The 19,145-nt window shown below is 40.7% G+C and overlaps 1 protein-coding gene across 1 annotated transcript in view; it reads left to right on the forward strand.

The window, feature by feature from the left end:
• The window catches only part of WDFY4 (WDFY family member 4), a 346,483-nt gene that overhangs the window by 313,695 nt on the left and 13,643 nt on the right, over window positions 1–19,145 (forward strand). The window contains 4 exon segments of the mRNA XM_043980868.1: window positions 1,789–1,946; window positions 6,645–6,662; window positions 6,665–6,805; window positions 11,727–11,906. Coding sequence (XP_043836803.1) covers window positions 1,789–1,946; window positions 6,645–6,662; window positions 6,665–6,805; window positions 11,727–11,906 — 497 coding nt within the window.

Genomic DNA, 19,145 nt, shown 5'->3' on the forward strand with positions numbered 1-19,145 from the left:
CTTGACTACTGGAAGCAATTTGCAATGTTTGTCATCTCCTACAGGCATGTATATCCATGTCCACACATGGGCACTTGAGTACACACATACAAATCTGTATAACCCTTCAAAAAGTGTTTTGTTAATAGATTAAAACAGAAAAATCCACAGGTCTAGCAAGCTGGATTTCCACCACCCATTGCTGTGGCCCTCTCTAACAGATATTTATACCCTTAAGCACTGTCTATATGATAGGGTAGTGTGGTAACTTATGCTGAAGAACAGCGACAGCACAGTGGGGGATTTGTGATGGAGAACTGGAGGGTTGGCCAAGTTTACTGACTCCATTTGGGAACAGCAGCCGCCCAATGTAAGGTCTCATGGTATAATTTCCTTAGATCATTTGTATAGTATTTTGTCCATAACTCTGCATGGTGGTAGATAGATAGATAGATAGATAGATAGATAGATAGATAGATAGATAGATAGATAGATAGATAGATGGATGATGGATAGATAGATAGATAGATGATAGATAGATCGATAGATAGACAGACAGACAGACAGACAAACAAACAGATACAAGCAGATAAGATTTAGTCAAGAGGACACTTTAAAAAAATTAAAATTGGCTAGGAATGGACTATAGGTCTATTATCTAAGAACCAACCTGAATAAATTTGGAGACCAAAATAATGACCTTCCAGGTGATGAGGAATGACTCTTGTGCCACAGCAACTCAGAAAGACTATATTTTATGTCATGGATAGATAATGCTTTGCATCAGTGAAGGAAATACCCACACTTATGAAAACATGGGTGGATCCCTATGGTAATGATAATAACAATTCCCCTTCTATCCCTCAACTCCAACTTGATATATAGTAGTTATCTCTAACAAAGCATCCTATGTAGGTTGTCTTCTTGCCAGTGGTCTCCAAAAATAGCCACCAGCAAAGCTGTAGCCATCCCTGATGACTATAGTAATTGAATTGTAGCCCACTTTGTTGGCAGGAATTATAGCACATGATGCTATGTTAATTCATTCTAGATTTTTTTTTCTTCTTTCTGATACTACCTGATGTACTCAGGAGACACAAGCAGCTCACAGAAGGCTGATTGCTTAAGTGCTTTCAGCTAGAGAAAGACCCTACATCAGTATACAATATGTAAACAGCATAGTTCTCTTTGATGGGTAGTGCCTACATGGTCCTATCTTGTCTTAAAAGGGCAAATGTGCTTAAGCAAGCTCCAGACCTGAACTGGAATCCCAAAGCTGCTACTTATAACCTCTTTGACCTTGGATGTGACATATAACCTTAGGATGGTTACTAAATTTGAAGCAAATTAGCTGAATTGTGAATGGAACTTTCTATAAGAGAGTAGCTTAGGCAATGGAGAGGAGAGAATCTTTTACTATTTTCACAGTTTAGAATATCAGTACCCACCATGGAAAACATTCTGAACACTGTATTTCTTTTCATGGTAATTTCAAACGTCCACTGGATGTAATCTAAATTGTTGTAGGGTGGGAGACAGTAAGAAGTGATATAAAGAGAATTAGATTTGAAGTCGGAAAATCTGGATGAAAAAAACCTTACTACCTATGTGGTCTTGGGGGAAGTCATTTTTCCATTCCAGACCCGAGTTTCCCCATTTGTAAATGAAGGTTTTGAATTGTATCGTCCCCAAAGTTCTCTTCCAGATCTAACTTTATGTTTATATTGTGGTTTGATTATATTGTATTTCATGAGCCAAATCAATCTACTAACCATGAAGTAGATATGTACATTTTCCCCCTGGGATCAGAGTCTCCCAAAGGAGCCATTGGACATATTGTTCCTACCGAGAAATGTGTTTTAGCTGTGGAGAAAAACAAGGTGCTGATACCTCATCTCTGGAACAAGACCTTCAGTTGGGGGTTTGACGACTTTACCTGTTGCCTGGGAAATTATGGATCTGACAAGGTAAGCAAGAAAAGATGGTTTAAAAACCTCCACTCTCCACTTGAAGGCTAATATGGCAGAAGTAGACTTATTAGGTTATGTAATTGATGGTATTCATACTGTACAGAGCCCACCTGAGACAAAACCTCAAAGTTCTGAAACCCAAGTTTAAGAGGCCACCCAACCTGCCCTTAGGGCATAGTAATTGACATGATGGAAATGCATTATTAGTTGCATAAACGATGATAGTACCTTAATATAAATATGGAGGCTAAGATTCATATAGTGTCAATAATTCGCATTCCCAGTTCAAGTTTTTATTTTCTGGGATGGAATCTTAAAAGATATGTTTTAGCAGCTGGATGAATAAAATACCTTACTACCTACAGCAAGCAGAATGGAGGGAGAAGATGAAAGCTGTGAAGTTTTCAGACATCCGAGAATGGTTTTCAGTCCATACTTCTTGATTGTGTCACTCGGTGTGTAAGAAAGCACTTCATTGTGAGCAGAGTAAGATTTATAGGAAGAACACTAGAGATAGGGAGAATCCTGGGGCAGTTGACCTGAACTTGGCCTTAGGACTCATTACCCTGGTTTTAGCTTCATTCAGCCTAGAAATCATATCACTGAGACAATGACTACTATACATTTATTTCAGGTGACTGGAAGGAAGCTAGACTTCTTATGATATAATGTATCTTGGACTATCCTCATAATTTGCATTAGTTACTGGTTTCTACAGTCCCAGGCCTTGGAATATATGCCAAGAGGTACCATTATTCTGAGCATCATTTAATGTTGTATCACAGCAGTTTCAGTTGGCATGGCTGAACTGATTGCATCTTGGGGTTCACTGGGGATCAGTTTGGAGATCTAGGGAAGCTCAAAGACCTTGTGATCAAGGTTAGCCCGATGCATAGGCCTAATAGGTGATTGCCAATTTATCAGTTATCCAAAGCCCAACCTGTCCAAAATATATACTAAACAATGTGCCACAAGATGTCTGACCCACCTCCTTACAAATTACTGTGTCTGATATTTTCAACCATTTGATTGATCAATGTGTTTTGAAAAAAAATATTTTGGGGGCTTTATCTCTAGTTAAAATGTACATAAATTACCTTGAAGACCCATTTGCATGGATTAAGCAGGTAGTTAATGATTATTTTAAAAGATAGAAAGATATTGGCTCTGGTGAGGTAATATACAAAACAGATATTAATGTAGGAAGTACAGCAACTTCTGGTTCATGGAGAGAAACTGGACCAGAGGGAGCAGATAACTGGAGGACTCAAGGTCCTTGGAAGTTGGGAGGCCCCAGGAAAGTTTAATACCAAGGAGGGATAAGCAATCAGTAATATAAGGAAAGGGATGATGGTGGTGGTGGTGGTGGTGGTGGTGGTGATGATAAATTATATTTATGAAGCCTTAGAGATGGCCTTGGATATTGTTTTAGGTAATTGGGGTTAAGTGACTTGCCCATGTTCACACAACTAGTAAGTGTCTGAGGTGAGATTTGAACTCAGGTTTCCCGACTTCAGGGCTAGTGCTCTGTCCACTGAGCCACCATAGCTGCCCTTCCTACTAGTCTAAGAATGGGGGGTACAGTCCCTGTCCTTGAAGAGTTTTCAATCTAATGAGGGAAAACACAACAACACATTTTAAACATTTTGATCATAGGAGCTAGGTGTGATGAATCCTGGATTTGGAGTGGGAATGATAAAGTGAATGCCCTGGCTCCCTTCCCAAATGCCAGCCTCTACTTTCTCCAGTCAGAGGGAAGCAGAGGCCCCAGGGGCATGTTGCTGAGGTGGGAGTCTCAGAGATGATGTCATCTTGCTGAATGATGAGTTCTGGAAATCATGAAGTCCAGGAAATCAGAAGGATGGGAATGATGAGGTGACTGCTCTGAGCACCCTCCTTACATGGGCATCACAATACCACCTACCTCCCAGGATTGTTGAGAGGATAAAAGGAAATAATATTTGAAAAGTTCTTAGCCCAGTATCTGGAACATAGTAGGTGCCTAATAAATGTTTCTTTCCTCCCGGCCACCACCACCTCCCCTCCCGGTTAGGCTATTTCTGAAAGAAAAGTATGTATGGAGGGTGCAAAGTCAGATTACACCTCCAAGGTGGTACAATGGAAAGAGGGCTGGCTCTGGAATTAGAGATGCTGGGTTCATCAAATCTCATTTTGGATGCTATGTGACCTTGAGCAAGTTACTTATCTCCCTAGGCCTCAATTTTCACATCTGTCAAATGAGGCAGTTGGATTAGAAGACTTCCAAGGCTCTCCCCAACTCTAGGTCTATGTACTTAGAGTCCTTCCCCTCAGTACTCTTGGCTATAAAAAACTTTGACAAAGTAAATGGTGAAGCAGAAGGATAGAACAGGGGAGGCAGGGGAGGGAGAGGATGTAAGTTGTCCATTGCTATTGGCAATGTCCATTACCCACAGAGACTGGCTCTCCAGGATAATCCTCAGAAGCTTTTGACTTATGTAAGAAATTTCATCTTAGCAAACTTGTTAAGTTCATGTCAGAATGTGTGTATTTGCAGCTTTTCCTATCATGAGCACTGGGGCCTGAATTAAGTCTCAGTGACATCTTGGGAGACATATACTTCCACCACTTGGGTGCCCCGTCTGCATGCTATGCAGGCTCCTCCCGTTGGGCACTGGTCTCAAGCTCAGGGCCCCTCTGATAGGGTATATTTTCCACAGCTGTAAAGACTTCAATCCTTATCTCTTAGACAAGCGAATCATCGTCACTATTATGCATTTTATATGCACAAGAAGACTTAAAAGGGACTAACAGCGATTCCCAGGGGAATGGTGGAGACTGTGTGACAGATAAATGAATAAATTTAACTGATGGTTCTACTTCAGGGTCTGATCCCAAGCTCCCAGGAAATTCATTCCTTCTTTATACTGTAATTCTATACGACAACCATGTGAGAGGAGGCAGCAGAGAAGATAAGACCTGAGTTTGAATCTTACCTCAGACACTACCAAACCTCAAGTTTCCTCTTTTGTAAAACGTATATAATTATAGCCCTTCTCTCATAAAGTTGATTTGAGGATCATATGAACGTAACTAAACATTTTTGCAAATTTTAACCATTTTATAATATGAAGTTTTAGTAATAATAACAAAGATCCTTGGGGAGATCCACTGGATTCCTTTCCAAGCTGCCATTAATGTTAACTTTTTGAGCTGTATATTCATTCGGTCCCAATCCACCTAAGTGTGTTAATTATAGCTAGTATTTATATAGGCACTTTAAGGTTTATAAGCATTTTAACAAATATTATCTCATTTTATCTCCACAACTAACCTGGGAGATGATGTCATGTGTAGCCCCATTTTCAGATAAAGAAACTCAGGCAGATAGAAGTTAAGTGGGAGCAGCTAGGTGGTGCAGTGGTTAGAGCACCGGCCCTGGATTCAGGAAGACCTGAGTCCAAATCTGGCTTCAGACACTTGACGCTTATGAGCTGTGTGACCCTGGGCAAGTCACTTAACCCTCATTGCCCCGCAATAAGAAAGAAAGAAAGAAAGAAAGAAAGAAAGAAAGAAAGAAAGAAAGAAAGAAAGAAAGAAAGAAAGAAAGAAAGAAAGAAAGAAAGAAAGAAAGAAAGAAAAGTTGAGTGACTTGCCCCGGGTCACATAGCAAGTTAGTGTTTAAGGTAGGATTCAAACTTCAGTCCTGTTCTCTCTCCACTGCTCTTGCTAATGCTAAACTAGGTCCATGAGATTTAGCTCTGAAGATTAGCAATGACTTTGAAAATATCTCAATCTATGTGTTAGTTTTGAGCTCTGTCTGCAGCTAGATGGTGCAATGGATGAGTGCTGGTGGTCCTCAAGTCAGGAAGGACCTGAGTTCAATATAGCTTTAGACTCTTATTAGTCATGTGACCCTAGGGCAAGTCACTTGACTTCTGTTTGTCTCAGGTGTCCTCATCTGTAAAATGAAGATAATAATAAGAACCTGCCTCCCAGGATTGATGTAAGATACAAATGAGATATTTGCAAAGCACTTAGCACAGTGCCTGGCACCTAGTAAGTGCTACATAAATGTTGTTGTTATTATTGTTGTCATTATCAACAGGGTTTAGATAGGGCCACTGGAAGACCTAAAACATAAAGAGAAAATGAAAAGAGAGATTCTAAGACAGTGGGAGAATGAAAAGGAGATTAAAAAGTGATCCGTTTATCCTAATGTTTGCTGTTTCATATATGTAATATACATATATATGTATATATATGTATATATAGCATATGTCTGTGCAACCTTTTCTTTTAAATCTGGATTGTGAGCCCTTTGAGGATGAGGACAAAGGGGAGGAAGAAGATGATGATATAGTACTTTAAAGTCTGAAAAATACTTTATGCCCATTGTCTCATCTCATCCTGATAACAGCTTTGTGATGAAGGTTTTACAATAATTATTATCCCCTTCTACAAACAAAGAAACTGAGGCTCAGAGAGATGATTGCCTATGACCCCATAAGTGTCAGACATGGGATTTGAACTCGGGCCCTCCTGATTCCAGTTCCAGTGTTCTTTCTGCTACACTCAGTGGTCTCTGCCCCAATAAGTTAGGACCTATCCTTGGCCACTTTGCGTTAGCCCTTTATCCCTCAGGACCTCATTGTGCTGCACATAGTAGGTATCCAATATTGGTTTATGGACTCAAAATGTGTTTGTTTATAACAGAACCTGACAACATTTGAAAAGCACAGCCGACTGGGGGGAAGTGTCTCTGTGCTGTGTGCCCCTCACCTAACCTGGTTATAACCTCGGGAGACAGTGCTGTGGTTTGCATCTGGGAGCTTTCCATGGTCAAAGACAAAGCGAAAGGGCTGCACTTGAAACAGGTACCTGCTCCAGTGGCACCCCCCAGCCCATCTTGCCGTACTGCAAGGAAAGCAGCAGCTTGGGGAGGGGGAGGGGGGGTTCAGGGTTACTGACAAATCCTTTGGGTCCTTGCCTGGAATCAATCCTTTGCTCCTCGAGTGGACTGATGTGATGAGTAAAACTATATGTGGTCACCTTATTTCTATCCCAAGTTTGGGGGAAAATTAGCTGGGGTTTCTAATAGATTTGTTACTAATTAATTAGAAGCTTTAGCACCAGTTTGGGGGCATTAAGCACTTATTAAAGTATACCAAGTATTAGTAAAAAGAGAACACCTGGCTCAGAAAGTTAAGAAAACACCTATCTAGCCTAGAGCTGCAGCCTGGCCTTTTCTTCCTCCAAGTCCTCCACCAGGAGCCTATCCAAGAGCCAAACTTAGAGTGGAAGCTTCCTCTGGGTCCAGAAGAGAGTGGTCCTTACACATTGCTTCAAGCTAATGAGCTAGCATCACCCAAATTCATTGGTTCACTGGACTTGAGGGCGGTCCATGAACAGAACATGCTGAGGTCATAGTTCAGAGAACCCGCCCCCCCAGGGTCAGGCCTTCAGGTAGGTGTGGTTCCACTCCAACTCCAAGTGAGTCAATCAATAAAGTCAATCCAATCAATCTTAATATAAGGGATTATTCCCCTCAAACAGGGGAGGCCTCTGGCATCCCAAAACCCATTATTTTCTCACACTGAGAAATGTCACATGGGAAAAATGGGGTCAACTTATCACAGCCTTAGGTTAAAAAGACTGAATTTTTCCAGTCTCATTTTTCATGTCAGAGGAAATAGAGGCCTGACAGTGCCCTCTTCTTTCTGCCAAACCACAAGAGTTAACTCCGATGCTAACCTCGAGGAAAGGCCATAAAACCATGTTTGTGGCTTTATAGGAGGTTACATCTCTTTATATTTATGGTAGGTCACTGGAGAATAAACGGGAAAAAACATGGAGACTTTTTTTTTTTAACAACTGCATATAAAAAGAGCATATATCAGTGCCGACTAATGAGGAGTGGCCTTCAGAGAGCCAGGAGTTCATGCTTTGGTCAGAGATGCTTTCTTGTTGAGAAATTTTTTTTTTCTAATCCTCTGGCACATCAGTGAGAGCAGTGCAATTTCAATGTCTTTACCTTTATTCTCTCATAGACTACAGAGAATAGAGCTATCTATAGTTTTAAAGTTGGAAGAGACCTTGAAGATTGTCCAGTGGAAGCTCTTTGGTTAAGGCAAGAATTTCCCCTATGATAACCTGTAGTTGTCTAGCCTCTGTTTGGATACCTGTTAAGAAGGCAAACTTGCTACCTCCTTATGTGGCCCAATCCATGGGAGCTTCTTATATTAGGGTTGAATTCTGTCTCTTGTAGGTTCCATTCATCAACCCTAGTAGTCTTCCTCTGTTTCTCTCCCACCAGAGGCTGTTCCAAGCCACAGTCCTACAAATGTTCAAAGAGGGCCTCCCTGCACCTTCTCTCTATAAGTGAAGGATCCCTAGTTCCTTATATAATGTATATAAGAAAAGATAAATAATAGAGAAATCATTGAACCAATTTTTATAAACCATGAAATGTGACATCTTATTCATATTTGGTTTCTATAAAAGAAGTTTAGCTTATTAATGCTTTGTTAGACCCTGTTCCTCTCTCCTAGATGCTCATCTTATTTTTTGATTGGTCCATGAAAAGTAAGTGATGACATGTGGTAGACTCCTAAATGAACCCTAAGGTTTCCATTGCCCAAACATTAAGAGTAAGCTCTGGAAAGCCTCATTAGAAATGGTGGCAATCTCATTGCTCCCTAACTTTTAAGCGAATAAGAATATTATTCCCCAAAGGCTTCCTTGTTCATTCAATTGACTCATTGATGGGTTGTTGTTATTCTTTTTTTTTTCCTGTCCAAGAGAAGTGGGTCATGTTCATTACCTTCCAGAAGCACTTGATTTCACAAAGATAAATCTGATATGTTGTACACAGGATGAGATGAGATATCCATTTATGGATGCCTTCAAGGGACAAGCCAGTTTGGCCTATCAGATCACAATGACCCTCAGTGGAAAGGTAGAATGGTTCTCTTGCTGGGATCACCATTTTGTTTTATTGAAGAGGCCACTTAAAAAGCACCATTATTGGTTACATTAAAATGTTATTAATCATTGTCTCCTTTGCTCAGAAAGAGAAGAAAATTGCATGGAAGTATACTAAATAGTACTATTTTCTAAGCAAAAAAAAAAGACATTTTATTATTTAACCATAAAGAACTTTGATATTCTTATTTCTCTTAGTGAACCACTGGGCATTCTCAGGGATGGCTGAGGTCACCTTTGAGAGTTTGAATGGCACTGTATAGGAAATACTCACAGTAGTAATCACTGTTTATGGTTTAGAGAGGGAAAAAACATTTATGTCTCCATTTAAAGCACTGCTTCTCCATTCATATCTCTTGGTAAACCTAGGAGATGAAGAACATGCCTCCTAAGTTTCTCTTTCTGAGATGGAGGCAGAACCAACTTCTCTCTGTTAGGCCTTATCTAGTGTCCTATCAGTTCATACAAAGAAACATGTGTCCCTTCCCTTCTGCTTACAACTCATTGCAAAACTTCCTTCCATAAACGATATACCCATAGACTGGATTCATCTTCTAAGAATCATGTGTTTCAGCTGCTAGGGCCCAGTTTTTCTACACTTGGATGATGTTGAATTAAATATCCCCTGCTCCTTTTGTCCCAAACCAACCCATGGAGTGAGAGCTGCCATCTTTGTCTTGGTGTGAATCTAATGACAAGACTGTTCATTTTGGAAAGAACATATCAAAGATTTTGTTGTACGAGCTTGTCAGGGCTTTTTCCCCCTAGCTGCAGATGGACAGTTTCAGGTTTTCTAAGTTTATTTGCACCTCCCTTTGCTATATCTACCAGCTGTTCCCAGTTATTTGCCAGTACTCTCAGTTTAGGTCAGTTCAGAATCCCCAGAACAACTTTTAATTAATGGCACATCTCCTAATTACTATAACCATTAAGAGTAAGTTCTAAAGGAAAACACTGGAAAATTATGTTAAACATTATTTTTTTCCCATAGGATCATAGGTATCAAGCCGGAAGGGACCATCTAGATGAAATTTTTTAGCCCACCTTCTTCATTTTATACATGACCCAGGTAGTAAATAGCAATGCTGGGATTTGAATCCATGGCTTGACTCCAAATATAGTTATATTTCAAGTATAGCATTCTAAAGAGCAAGAGTTCTTAATCTTTTATATGTCGAGGAGTCCTTTGGCCCCCTTCTCAGAAAATTATTCTTAAATGCATAAATAAAATACGTAGAATTAGGAAGGAAACAAAATATTGGAATATTTTTTGTCAATTAAAAAAAAAAAAACAACAAGAAGATGTTCACAGACCTCAAGAGCCCTTGATACAGGAAATGATTTTTTTCTTCGAGTAAAGGCCAAGATAGGTTTCTATAAATTGAACTAAACATCTGTTGCTTTAGGATCATCCTTCAACTACATCTGACTCCAGGGAGAATGTTTTGGTGGAGTTACAAAGTCCAAAAGGTAAAGGTCAGGTTCAGGCCAGAGCAAATGGGGCAGCCCTGGTGATGATGTTAGTGTTTAAATGCTACTGTCATAACAACCCAGGTAAACAGCAATATCCTGTATGTCACTGCCCATCCAAAGCCATACGATCCACCCGGGGAAGATACCAGCGTGACATATGATACTTGGCTAAAACTCAGCAAGGCAGACACCGGAGATACTCTTACGATTTCATGCAATTTTGAATAGCTTGAGCGCCCCAATCCTGCTCCCAAGAAACAAAGAAACCGCCAAAAATTCAGCTGTGACAAAGAGAATGACTTATAAGCTAAGAGCTTAAAAGAAATCCAACAGTAGGATCCATGGCAATCCAAATAAGACCGATGGAAATCAGATTATAGACCTAATAAGAAATTCACAATACTTTCTCTTTGTGTGTGCATGTGTGTGCTTAAAGAGGATTTGTGTTACTTAAGGATCTTTTAGAAGACACATGCATTCAACCAGCCTGGCAGTATTGGAATACACCACTTATTCCCTCTGGGTTTTGCGTTTCTCATTTGTCAAATGTGCATGATGGTCTTGTTAACATTTTGCACAGAATTGCCCTAAAGAAGAACTGTTCTCCCTTGTCGTATATGCCCTCCTGGAAACAGAATCGGGCCAAAAATTCATATAGTGTTCCCCCTTGCTGCCCTGACTTCTACTCACATAAACCTCTGGTTCTTATTCAGTCCAATTTTGGAGGGAGTGGGCCAGCCAGAGGATAAGTTTAGTAACCCTGGACAATATTCCTCATCTTCTACCCAAAGTGTAAGGGAAAACAAAATGTTTTCTACTTTCCTTACAGCACATCATTAAATGGGTCAGGAAGGTGCCAAACCTTACAAATATTTAACACAAATTAACCCTTTTCAGAAATCCCATTCTGTAAAGTTTCCTTCCTGAGTTTATCTTCCCAGCTAAAATGGCCTTTCTAGTATAACATAAGCTCATTGAGGATGGGGAGGATTCATTTTTGCCGTCATATTCCCCAGAGTCTAGCATACAGAGTACACAATTAATAAGAATTTTTAAAAGCCTTTTCCTGAAAAGCTTTTGTTCTAGTTCCTCTTTCATTCTTCAGATATATTCCTGGTAATTCTATCGCTTTCTTTGCCCCATTTTGGCCAAGACAAAATGGAGGTGTTTGTTGTTGTGTTTTTGTTTTTGTTTTTTAATGTTTGTTTATATCAAGTAGATTGAGTTGGGTGTAATGGACCTAAGAACTGGGAAAGGCTACCCCCTACCTGTCAGGGCAACCATATTGAGGGCTATGGTAGATGGACTCCTTTTAAGACTTCTTGGGTTTGTCTTCCCCAGGCACTGTATGGACACACAAAGTCTGTCACCTGCTTGGCAGCTTCAATGACCTACAGCCTCCTTGTGAGTGGCTCCTGTGACCAAACTTGCATCTTATGGGACTTGGACCATCTGATGTACGTGACCCAGCTTCCCACCCACCGGGCAAGCATCTCTGCCATTGCCATCAGTGATTCCACGGTAAGGCCTTCATTTATCATCTTTCTTTTAACATATCCATGAACATTTCATGATAACTTAATGGGTACTCTTTCCAAAGAGAAACATTTTGAGACAGTGATGAATTGATTTTCTTTTCACAGGGATTGCTAATAGTATCCTTAATGATGACAAGGCAGAGTTAAAAGCAGAGTTTGTTGGTTGAGAGTCTAAGTAGAAGCATGGAAATAGTTTGATAATAATAATAATAATAATTATTATTATTATTATTATTATTAAATTTGAGTATTATTTGGGGGTATCATGTGGGAGGAGGAGAGAGGAGAGTTGTGAGCCTCCTGAGCACCAGAAAATAGGGAGAAGGACATAGATAGCCTTTAGTAGCTTTTACATGATTTGAAAGTATGAGATTTTTATGTGACTTGGTTTGTCCTGGTTGGGTTCATTTCGCCCAACATCAATGAAAGGCAGAAACAACAGATGTGACTGATTAGGTGGTTGGCCACTGTCAGCAAGGCGTGTGTGCCCTGACTCAGCAAGCTCTGGGCTGTTTCACATACCAGAAAATTACCCAGTCCTCCATTCCCCTCCATCTGCATTCATTCACAGAGGGGGTGGGGTGTTCTTTCTTGATCCCTTAACATAAAAGGAATCATTCATCAGCCAGGCAAGAAAAGAACTCCAAGGGGTTAAAAGATTCCCTAGCTGAACTGGGTGTTCAATTACATAAGTTAAGACTCCATGATGATGGAGATTTCTCCATAGTTGTCATGTTTGCTTGGCCCGTGCTCAGCAGCCCTGCCTAGCCCTGAACTGCACTGTACCCTCATACAACATAGTGGCCTTTAAGGTGTCACGGTATGACATGAATTGCTCTTAAGTCTAGTGCCTTCCCCCTATTAATTATTCCCTATTTATCCTGTATGCAGCTTGTTTTGAGTTTATTTGTTGAGAGTCTTTTGCCTTTTTTTTTAACTCCTGTGCTTAGCAGAGTGCCTGGCACATAGTAGGCACTTAATAAATGTTGATTAATGATTGATTTTAACCAAGAGAGAAAAAAGGAAGGAAGGAAGGAGAGAGAGAGAGAGGAAGGGAGGGGGGGAGAGAGAGAGAGAGAGAGAGAGAGAGAGAGAGAGAGAGAGAGAGAGAGAGAAGGAGAGAAAGAGAGAAAGAAGAAAGAAGAAAGAAAGAAAGAAAGAAAGAAAGAAAGAAAAGAAAGAAAGAAAGAAAGAAGAAAGAAAGAAAGAAAGAAAGAAAGAAAGAAAGAAAGAAAGAAAGAAAGAAGGAGGGAGGGAGGGAGGGAAGGAGGAAAGGAAAGGAAAGGAAAGGAAAGGAAAGGAAAGGAAAGGAAAGGAAAGGAAAGGAAAGGAAAGGAAAGGAAAGGAAAGGAAAGGAAAGGAAAGGAAAGGAAAGGAAAGGAAAGGAAAGGAAAGGAAAGGAAAGGAAAGGAAGGAAAGGAAAGGAAAGGAAAGGAAAGGAAAGGAAAGGAAAGAAAATTGTACTTCAATTTCAGTTCTGCTTGCATTCCTGTCACAAGTTGGTGGCATGGCTTATGCTAAGAAACAAGTTTGGAAGAGAATACTTTAATGTAAGAAAGATATTTGTTCCAGCTGCATGGAAACCTTTCTGAGCCGACTCTGCTTCCTCCCCTCCTCAAGGCTTTTGGGACCACTTCCTGCACTGGCTCTCCCTTTTTCCAGCTTCCTTTCTTTAAGTTCCATCTCCTCAATCCCATAATTTCTTAGACTGTTTTTCCCCTTTCTCCTTTTCCCATCTTCCTGAATTAGACTCATGCAGAACTTATTCCTCACTCAGAGGTTCTGAGTTCCTACCTTCTGTTGTGTCATGGACCCCTGTGGCTGTCTAGTGAAATCAAGAGACTTCCTTTTAAGAATGATATTTCTAAATATATAAAATAAAATGCATAGGATTACAAAGTTAATCACATTGAAATAGTTATTAAAATATGAAAAAGGTCATGACACCCAGTTTAAGAACTCCTGTCCCAGACAAAGCTCTACTTTCTATTTACCATGACATACATAGCTTTCTCACTTCAAATTCCATTCTGGAAAGTCAGGAGTAAAAGAAGCTCCCAAATGACAGTAATTCCCAGTGAGGACCCGAGGAAAGATAGCAGTCTATTCCAAGGTCCAGTATTCTATCCCAGATTAGCTTCATTCATTCAACAAACATTTTTTGAGGGTGTTCTATATACTTAGGCAGGTGATCCCCTTATTAGTATTATATAACATACCAATCTCATATGATATACCTCTTCAAGGACTGTGGCTTCCACCTGTGTAATATGCAAATAGATTTACTAAAAAGACTCTGATAGAGACTATGAAGAAAGTGGCAACTCGATCCATCTCTAGGACCCAAGAAAAGTACCAGAGGGAGGAAAAATAAGTCAGCACTCCCATGGTTGTGATACATTCCCTCTTTGTCTGAGGAGAAGTAGCGTAAGACATTTGGATAAGGAGAAATTAGCTATCTAAGGAGGAGGTGTGTGTCTGGGGAAAGAAGGAGACTTGACACTTTCTAGCTGTGTGACCCTGGGCAAGTCATTTAACCCTGTTTGCCTCCATTTTTTTCATCTGTTAAAATGAGCAGGAGAAGGAAATGGCAAACCACTCCAGTATCATTGCCAAGAAAATGCCAAATGGGGTCGATCACAAAAAAATCAATCAGGCACAACTGAACAAGGACTAAACAGCAAGTAATTGAAGATAACTCTCGACCCCTCCTTTGTCCCCATCCTGCCCCAGATCTTTTCTTCTCCAGGTTAAACATATCTGATTTCATCAATTGATACTTACATAACTTCAAGACCCCGCACTATCTCTTCAGCTTCCTCTGGACCCATTCTAAGTTGTCAATATCCTTCCTAAAATGAGGCACCTGGAATTAAATATAATATCCCATACTTTTCTGAGCCTCAGTTTTCACAACCATAAAATGGACTCTAGTCTCTAAAGGGCTCTTTATCCTAAGATTCTAAGGCCACTTATTGCAAGTTGTAAGTCAGTCTTAATGGCTTCTGGCCACAAATTTCTCCCAGACACATACATTCAAATCTGCAAAATAAAGAGCTGTCTTATGACAGGTTTCTACTGTGCTTTAATAATGCTTGAATAAAATAACAACTGCAAATAAAACTAGCGTTGGTTTTATTCATTTCTTTTTATTCATATTCCAAGATTCCTCCAAGGAATCTCTGTTATCAGGAGGGATCAATTAGAGTCTTGGCTAACATGCCTGTTTCAGTGGAAACAGGGTAGCAGACTGAAAAGTCATAGCTGAATTGGGAAGAGATGGGGATATATAGTCCCTCCCCAACTTTTTTTTCCATTAATTCTGATCTCTAAGTAGCAAAGTACTTCTGAAGTAAACATATCATGCTGCACCCTTACCCGTACCCAGCCTTTGCCTCTCACTGAAATTTAAAGGCCAAAGAAGTGCCCCAAAGCTGCCCTCTCCATTCCCACTCCATTCTTTTGACCAGGTCTTAATGTAAAGGTGCAATAGGCTGAGTCATGGGTCCATATTAAAAGACTAAAAGGAGGTCGGCACACATTAAGTTAGCAAGTTTTTGTTAAGCACCTATTATGCGCTAGGCAGTGGATAAAGTGCTATGGATTCAAAGAAAGGAGAAAGGCTGTTGCTATTTTCAAGAAGCTCATAATCTAATGGGGAAAACAAAATGAAAACAGCTATGGACAAAGATAAATTGGAGATGACCAACAAGAGGGAAGGCACAGCATGAAGGGGTGAAGGGGTTAGGAAAGGCTTCTTGGAGAACATGAGATTTTAGCAGGGTCTTGGCAGAAGCCAGGTAAGCCAGGAGGTAGAGATGAGGAAGGAGAGAGCAGGGCAGCCAGTGAAAATGCCTCAAGGTGAGAGAATGTCTTATGCAAGGAGCATCCAGGAGGCCAGTGTCACTGGATCACAGAATACTTGGGAATGAGTGAAATGTAAGCAAACATAAAGGTAAGTGAGGGCCACGTTGTGAAGCCCTCCAGTATTTGGTCAGCTATTCCAGGGAAGATTTATAGGATGGAATATTTTAGGGACCAGCCAGGTATGGATAGGTTGCATTCTATAAGGGTAGAGGTAAAGACTCACACTAATGAGAATGTCTCTATGTTTTGAAGTAGGGTAACCCTCAAACCTCTCCCCTACCAACTTGTTCCTGCTGCTTGAAATTCTACTCATATTCCTTGGGATTCCATTATTGCCCCATTTTAAAATTAGGAAGGAGGAGAAGAAGTGACATCTAGATTGTAAGCTCCTTGAGGGAATGGACTGCTGCCTTTCAGTCTCCATATCCTAAATGCCTAACACAGTGCTAGGCATATCAGTGCTTAATTTATTAGTGTGGGGGGCAGCTAGGTGGCGCAGTGGATAAAGCACCAGCTCTGGATTCAGGAGGATGGGAGTTCAAATCCGGTCTCAGACACTTGACACTTACTAGCTGTGTGACCCTGGGCAAGTCACTTAACCCTCATTGCCCTGAAAAAAGAAAAAAAAATAGTTAAAAAAATAAATGAGTGTGCATTGATTGATAGAGAAAGGAGCCAATTATATAGATAATATGTAGAATGTAAGTTCCTTGAGGGACTGCTTCATTTCAGTCTTTGCATCTTCAGCACCTAGCACAGTGTCTGGAACATAAGTGGGTGCTTAACAAATGCTTATTGATTGATTGATAAACTGAATCAAGAGGAAACTCAAAAAATAGTGAATGTTGCATTTGTATTTCCAGCACCTAACAAAGTATTTGGCACATACTAGGTGCTTAATACATGCCTGTTGATTGATTAATTGATCCATGGACCCAGCTGTTATCTACCAAACATATTTTAGTGTGAGTTAGTTGATCTGGACTTTGGCAAGTCAATTAGAGCAAGTTCTAATGAGGAAGGGGAAGAGGAAAGATTGGTCCAGAGCACAGATCACTAGGCCTACACAGGGGTCCACCCTTACTGGCTGGTGCAGAAGGGCCTGTACTTGGAGAGGCCAAGCCTGGGATGGGAACAACAGGTTGTGCTGAAGGCGGCTCACCACCATTATGGAGAAGGGCCCTGAAAGAGGAAATGGTTAGAGACTAAAGCTAGCCTTTGATGGCATTTTGGTTCTGTTCTAGGGCCCATCTTGCTTTTCCTCCTTTGTAGATACCCAGCCCAGTCCTGCCCAATCACACTAGCCTTCAGCTGACGGCTACTGTGGTATAACTGGCCATGCAGATCTATTGGCACGTGGAAGGAGCCCGAGCCCAATCAGGATCTCTGTCACTGGTCCCTGAAGTAGGTAGCACGTGATAGGGCTGCAGGTAAGGGAGGCGCAGGGGGCTCGGTGCCTTCCCCAGCCCACATCCAGAGCCATCCAAGTTCATTTTGAACATTATCAACTGTGTTTCAAAGAAGACTTTGCTGCTCTGGCAGGAAAATTTTCCCTCGTGATATAGAGAGCCGTTGGCCAAAAGCAGGAATGAGGAGATGCTTTTTTCCCCTTAATTCAGACCAGATGTAGGCAGTTAATATGGTGAATGACAACAGAGTCCCATCCAGAGCACAGCCAACGTGCTTTCTCCTCATCCACATTTGCCAGTTCCTAGAATGCATCTGAGTGAAAAATTCTGCTGTGAATCCATGATGAAAGAACTCGAGCAAATAGCTTCATCAAGGGTCAGATAAAAACCAACCATGGTAACACATTCATAGCCTGAACAGGGTGTAAAACCACCCTTTGCCATCAGAAAGAAGGTATCTGGGCTGGTTTCCTAGTTTCTGCAGGGATGGTTGTTTTCACCTTTAACTGTGTGTATTTGATTGTTGTTGCTACTATAGAGCTAGACAAACTATGAACAGTGGACTTGAAGGTGTTTTAGGCAATTTGAAGGAGGGAAGGGTGTAGACTCTGCCTCTTTCACTTCAGTGAAAAGGGAATTCCTGGTGGGGAAAAATCCCTTTCCCAATATAGATTCGTAAATTCAACTGTAACCTATCATCCTAAGGAGTTGCCTGAGGCACTTAGATGTTAAGTAACTTGTCTGTGGTCACTGATGTGTCAGAGGCAGGACAGGAATCCAGATCTTCCTGAAAATCAAGGTCATGTCTTCATCCCCTGTGATATTTTACTCCTTGAGACTCTAAAAATCATAGAATTAGCTCAGGAAGGACTTCAAACATCATGTCATCCAGTCCCTGTCATTTTATAAATGTGGAAATGGAGATCCAGAGAAATGAGTTTGACTACACAGGGAAATAAGTAGTAGCCCACTAACTCCAAATCCAGCTCTCTTTCTTTTACGCCTCCATGTCTCCCTGCTCCCTGCTCTCCTAGGTCCATGAAGGGGATGAGCACAAGAAAATTCAGAGACAAGCAGTAGTGACAACCAATCCAACAACCTAACCCCACTCGTTTTCTTCTGGTAGTTTTTCTTTCTTTCTTTCTTTCTTTCTTTCTTTCTTTCTTTCTTTCTTTCTTTCTTTCTTTCTTCTTCTTCTTCTTCTTCTTCTTCTTCTTCTTCTTCTTCTTCTTCCTCTTCCTCTTCCTCTTCCTCTTCCTCTTCCTCTTCCTCTTCCTCTTCTTCTTCTTCTTCTTCTTCTTCTTCTTCTTCTTCTTCTTCTTCTTCTTCTTCTTCTTCTGCTTCTTCTGCTTCTTCTGCTTCTGCTTCTTCTGCTTCTGCTTCTGCTGCTGCTTCTGCTTCTTCTTCTGCTGCTGCTTCTGCTTCTTCTGCTTCTTCTCTTCTTCTTCTTCTTCTTCTTCTTCTGCTTCTTCTTCTTCTTCTTCTTCTTTTGCTTCTGCTTCTGCTTCTTCTGCTTCTTCTACTTCTGCTTCTTCTTCTGGCAACGAGGCTTAAGTGACTTGCCCAGGGTCACACAGCTAGTAAGTGTCAAATGTCTGAAGCTGGATTTGAATTCAGGTCCTCCTGAATCCAGGGCCAGGGCTTTATCCACTGCACCACCTAGCTGCCCCCCCCCTTCTTTTCTTCTTGACTGGGGATCTCTACTCTTTCTGATGAACACTTCTAGTATTATCAACTCCGTAAACATCAGGCTTTAAAAGACAAAAAAAAAAAATATTAGGAAGAACTAAATTGAAATCCTACCTCAGACACTCACTGTTTGACCAGGCAAGTCACTTAACCTAACTCTAAGCTTCAATTACCTTATATGTAAAATAGCACCTCCCTCCTAGAACTGTTGTGTGAGGATTAATTGAAATTATGTGTGCACATATATAGATAGTACA

Source organism: Dromiciops gliroides, chromosome 2 (assembly GCF_019393635.1).
Source record: "Dromiciops gliroides isolate mDroGli1 chromosome 2, mDroGli1.pri, whole genome shotgun sequence".
In the NCBI taxonomy this organism is placed as follows: Eukaryota; Metazoa; Chordata; class Mammalia; order Microbiotheria; family Microbiotheriidae; genus Dromiciops; species Dromiciops gliroides.